This window comes from Symphalangus syndactylus, chromosome 12 (assembly GCF_028878055.3).
Source record: "Symphalangus syndactylus isolate Jambi chromosome 12, NHGRI_mSymSyn1-v2.1_pri, whole genome shotgun sequence".
NCBI classification, from domain to species: domain Eukaryota; kingdom Metazoa; phylum Chordata; class Mammalia; order Primates; family Hylobatidae; genus Symphalangus; species Symphalangus syndactylus.
The window spans coordinates 82,771,236-82,776,803 of NC_072441.2; the positions used below are offsets into that span (position 1 = coordinate 82,771,236).

At 45.9% G+C, this 5,568-nt stretch overlaps 1 protein-coding gene across 1 annotated transcript; it reads right to left on the bottom strand.

The window, feature by feature from the left end:
• Positions 1-4,463: 4,463 nt before the first annotated feature.
• LOC134731290 (small ribosomal subunit protein uS2-like) lies at positions 4,464-5,330 on the bottom strand. Its single transcript, XM_063628123.1, has one exon. The coding sequence runs from the start codon at positions 5,304-5,306 to the stop codon at positions 4,479-4,481; it is 828 nt and encodes a 275-aa protein (XP_063484193.1). The 5' UTR covers positions 5,307-5,330; the 3' UTR covers positions 4,464-4,478.
• Positions 5,331-5,568: the final 238 nt, after the last annotated feature.

A 5,568-nucleotide genomic window follows, 5' to 3' on the forward strand; every position in this document is an offset into this window, starting at 1 on the left:
CCTGACCTTGTGATCCGCCCGCCTCGGCCTCCCAAAGTGCTGCGATTACAGGCATGAGCCACCGCACCCAGCCTCATAAACATTTTTCAAAGGCACAAAGTGCCAATATCAGGAATGAAAAGGGGCTGGGCATGGTGGCTCATACCTCTAATCTAACAGTTTGCGGAGTTGAGGCAGGAGGATCGTTTCAGGACAGGAGACTGAGACCAGCCTGGGCAACATAGCAAGACCCTCATCTATAAAAACAACGAAAAAAATTAGGCCAGTGTGGTCATGTGTACCTATAGTCCTAACTACTTGAGCCCAGGAGTTCAAGGCTATAGTGAGCTATGATTGTGCCACTGCACTCTAGCCTGGGGGACAGAGTGAGACTCTGTCTCAACCACCACCACCACCACCACCACCACCGGAAACAAGAAGTAGGAAATATGGGCAGGGCGCGGTGGCTCACGCCTGTAATCCCAGCACTGTGAGAGGCTGAGGTGGGTGGATCATCTGAGGTCAGGAGTTTGAGACCAGCCAGGCCAACAAAGTGAAACCCGTCTCTATTAAAAATACAAAAATTAGCCAGGGTTACTGGCAGGCGCCTATAATCCCAGCTACTCGGGAAGCTGATGCAGGAGAATCACTTGAACCCAGAAGGCAGAGATTGCAGTGAGCCGAGATCACCCCACCGCACTCCAGCCTGGGTGACAAGAGCGAGACTCCATCCCCAGTCCCCAAAAAAAGATGTAGAAAATATGAATCTGAAGAGTCCTATATCTGTTAAAGAAATTGGATCTAAAATTTAAAACCTTTCAGTAAAGAAAACTCCAAGCACTAATGACTTCACCAGAGAATCTCCAAACATCTAAGAAACGAGTCACATTAATCTTACTCAAATTCTTCCAATTCATTTTGGGAGATCAGCAGAACCTTCATAACAGCAACAGAAAAAAATTACAGGCTAATCTCTCTTATGAACATAAATATAAAAATTCTGAACAAAGTAGTAGTAACTACACATTAGATTCTAACCATATATTATATTATAATATTAATCTAATTCTAATAATATTAGATTCCAACTGCATATAAAGCGCTTACTCATTACAATAAACTTGAATTTATTCTAGGAAAGCAAGATTTGTGTAAGAGTTAAAAATTTACGATTTTTAGCTGGGTGCGGTGGCTCACACCTGTAATCCCAGTACTTTGGGAGGCCAAGGCGGGTGGATCACGAGGTCAGGAGTTCAATTGAGAGCAGCCTGGCCAACATGGTGAAACACCATCTCTACTAAAAATACAAAAATTAGCCGGCCGTGGTGGTGAGCGCCTGTAATCCCAGCTACTTGGGAGGTTGAGGCAGGAGAATTGCTTGAACCCAGGAGGTGGAGGTTGCAGTGAGCTGAGATTGTGCCATTGCACTCCAGCTCTGGGCGACAGAGCAAGACTCCATTTCAGGAAAAAAAAAAAATTGTGAGTTTTGATTCTGACATTGATGATTCATCATGATAACAGAATAAATGAGAAAAACACATGGCTCTCTCACTGTCTCAATAGATACAGGAAAAGTGTTTTTGATAAAATTCTATGCCACCTTTGAAAAAAAAAAAAAGCTCCCACCCGGTGCTGTGGCTCATGCCTGTAATCCTAGCACTTTGGGATGCCAAGTGGGGGGTGGGCCACTTGAGGTCAGGAGTTCGAAACCAGCCTGGCCAGCATGGTGAAACCCCGTCTCTACTAAAAATACAAAAATTAGCCGGTTGTGGTGGTGGGAACCTGTAATCCCAGCTACTTCAAAGGCTGGGGCAAGAGAATGGCTTGAACCCTGGAGATGGAGTTTGCAGTGAGCCAAGATTGCTCCACTGCCCTCCAGCCTGGGCAACAGAGCGAGGCTCCATCTCAAAAACAAAACAAAACAAAACAAAACAAAAACTACAGAGTCTATAGATAAACTATTAACATTAATAAATGCATTTGTAAGATTATGGATACAAGGGTGAATAAAAATTCATTATATTTATTTATTTATTTGAGATGGAGTCTTGCTCTGTCACCCAGGCTGGAGTTCAATGGCACGATCTTGGCTCACTGCAACCTCCCCCTCCCGGGTTCAAGCCATTCTCCTGCCTCAGCCTCCTGAGTAGCTGGGACTACAGGCGAGTGCCAGCACACCCGGCTAATTTTTTGTATTTTTAGTAGAGACAGGGTTTCACTGTGTTAGCCAGGATGGTCTGGATCTCCTGACCTCGTGATCCACCCACCTCGGCCTCCCAAAGTGCTGGGATTACAGGCATGAGCCATCGCGCCTGGCCTATATTTCTTTTTTTTTTAGTGTACTCATTTCATTAGAAAATTAGCTAAACCTCGGATCAGAAAGCCAAAGGAAAATAATTTTGCACGATTAGAATGTGGTCAAGAAACCAGCTACAATTTAACTGGATTAGACTTCAACATGGTGTTCCTCTAAATAACTTTCATTTAGGAATGTTACATTCCTCCAGTATCTGGACAGACAATAAATACACTTCCTTTTTTATTTTATGATTGTGATTATTATTTTTTTGAGACAGAGTCTCACTGTGTCCCCCAGGCTGGAGTGCAATGGTGCCATCTCAGCTCACTGCAACTTGTCTCCTGGGTTCAAGTAATTCTTGTGCCTCAGGCTCCCAAGTAATTGGAATTATAGGAGCATGCCACCATGCCTGGCTAATTTTTGTATTTTTAGTAGAGACAGGGTTTTCACCATGTTGGCCAAGCTGGTTTCAAACTCCTGATCTCAGGTGATCCGTCTGCCTCGGCCTCCCAAAGTGCTGGGATTACAGGCATGAGCCACTAAGCCTGGCTAATAAATACACTTTTTTCTGTCACTGAGGAGGGGCCGACATTATTTCGTTTTTGCTGCTCTTTTTTTTTTTTTTGGAGAGGGAGTCTAGCTGTGTCGCCCAGGCTGGAGTGCAGTGGCACGATCTTGGCTCACTGCAAGCTCCGCCTCCTGGGTTCATGCCATTCTCCTGCCTCAGCCTCCCAAGTAGCTGGGACTACAGGCGCCCGCCACCACACCTGGCTAATTTTTTTTTTTATTTTTAGTAGAGACGGGTTTTGCCGTGTTAGCCAGGATGGTCTCGATCTCCTGACCTGGAGATTCGCCCGCCTCGGCCTCCCAAAGTGCTGGGATTACAGGCGTGAGCCACCGCACCTGGCCCACTGCTCTTTTCCCTTTTCCTTCACTTGGTTTCTGCCTTCCATGGAGTTTCTTTTATTTATTTATTTTCTTTTTTCTTTACAGAGGCAATCAAGTTACACAGAGCTTCTTTAATTTCCCATTTAGAAAAAAAGTGCAGCTCACTGCCAGCGCTCATTTAATTTCACATAAACAGGCTCTTTGAGGCTGAAGCAAATCTGACTGATTTTCAATATGAAAATAAAATATCGAAACTGTTCTTGGAGTTATTTCTGAACAGAGCTAACATCAGAATTGCCTGAATCATCAGAATCTTCTATTTCAGAAAAATCCGATTCATCAAATGAATCTTCAGCCAGCAACTGTTCCAGAATGATGTTAACATCACGTGTAGGAATGCTACATTTTCTAGGATTTGACATTTTCAGTGATTGAAAATTACTATATTTTGTAAATGGAAATACCACTACTAAAAACAGAATGCTATAAATAGAATGATGCCTTTTGTTTCCAAAGATGTGATATACTAGAGCGACGGGAAATAATAATAAAAACGAGATATCTCCTGGCAAAGTTATCTCGAGGTAAACAGTGCAACCACAAGCACTGCTGGCAAATATTCCTGGGGCAGACAGGAAAAGTGTTAAACACATTTGTTTATCCTTAATTTTTTTTTTTTTTGAGAGATGTGGTCTCTTTGTTGGCCAGGTTGGTCTCTCTCTCTCTTTTTTTTTGAGACAGAGTTTTGCTCTTGTTGCCCAGGCTGGAGTGCTGTGGCGCTATCTTGACTCACTGCCACCTCCGCCTCCTGGGTTCAAGCAATTCTCCTGCTTTAGACTCCCAGGTAGCTGGGATTACAGATTCCTGCCACCACGCCCGGCTAATTTTTATATTTTGAGTAGAGACGGGGTTTCACCATGTTGGCCAGGCTGGTCTTGAACTCCTGACTTCAGGTGATCCACCCACCTCGGCCTTCAAAAGTGCTGGGATTACAGGCATGAGCCACCGTTCCTGGCTCATCCTTAAAATCTTGATGCTCATCTCTGTAGAGGCCAAGGCATAAGAATGTCCCCATGAGTACAAAACAAGTATTGTAATCTGGATACCAGTCATAAGTCGTCTTGTTGGCCAAAGGCTGTTCACTAAACAGTTTCACCACTTTCTTTCTTTTTTTTTTTTTTTAGAAACTGATGTTTATTTATTTTCCATCAACCATTTTTCCATGTTGCTTAAGAGCCTGTGCAAGAACAGCTTAAGACCAGTCAGTGGTTGCTTCTACCCATTCAGTGGCCTGAGCAGTGGGAGCTGCAGACTAGTCTTCCGTGGCAGGCTGAGCGCTCCAGTCTTCAGTAGGGAACTGCTGAATAGGCACAGAGGCCACCTGCACACCTTCAGACCAGTCTGCAACCTCAGACCGAGTAGCAGTAAACCCAGGAGCTGGAGCAGTCCATTCACCCTGAAATTCCTCCTTGGTCACTGCCTTTTCAGCAGCCACCTGCTCTTCTTTTTCAACCTCTTCAGGATCTCTGTAGAAGTAGAGATCAAGCATGACCTCCCATGGGTGTTCATGGGAAATGGTGCCACGCATGCGCAGAACTTCCCGAGCCAGCATCCACCACATCAAACCCACTGAGTGAGCTCCCTTGTTGTTGCATGGGATGGCAATGTCCACATAGCGCAGAGGAGAAACTGTGTTACACAGCGCGATGGTAGGTAGGTTAACATAAGATGCCTCCGTGAGAGGCTGGTGGTCAGCCCTGGGGTCAGTAACCACAAGAAGCCGTGGCTCCGGGAAGGCTGCCTGGATCTGGTTAGTGAAGGTTCCAGGAGTGAAGTGGCCAGCAATTGGAGTGGCTCCAGTGGCAGCAGCAAACTTCAGCATGGCCCTCTGGCCAGTATTCCTGGAGGATATAACACTGACATCAGCAGGGTTTTCAATGGCAACAATGGCACGAGCTGCCAGCAGAAGCTTCTCCCAGGTCCTCTTCAGATTTGTGACGTAGATGTCGTCACTTTTCCTTTTATAGATGTACTGTTCCATCTGGAAGTCAAGATTGGTGCCACCTAAGTGGGTTCCTGCTGCAAGGAACTTAAGGACATCCTCCTCCTTCATTTGCAGGACATCAAGGGCTCCGGACATTGTGAAAGTTTCCCTTTAAGTTACGATGGGGGCTGGGCGCGGTGGCTCACGCCTGCAATCCCAGCACTTTGGGAGGCCGAGGCGGGCGGATCACGAGGTCAGGAGATCGAAACCATCCTGGCTAACAGGGTGAAACCTTGTCTCAAGTGAAAATACAAAAAATTAGCCGGGTGCGGTAGCAGGCGCCTGTAGTCCCAGCTACTCGGGAGGCTGAGGCAGGAGAATGGCGTGAACCCGGGAGGCGGAGCTTGCAGTGAGCCGA

Coding starts and splice junctions, on each gene's coding strand:
- LOC134731290 (XM_063628123.1), bottom strand. CDS start 5,306: ATGTCCGGAGCCCTTGATGTCCTGCAAATGAAGGAGGAGGATGTCCTT.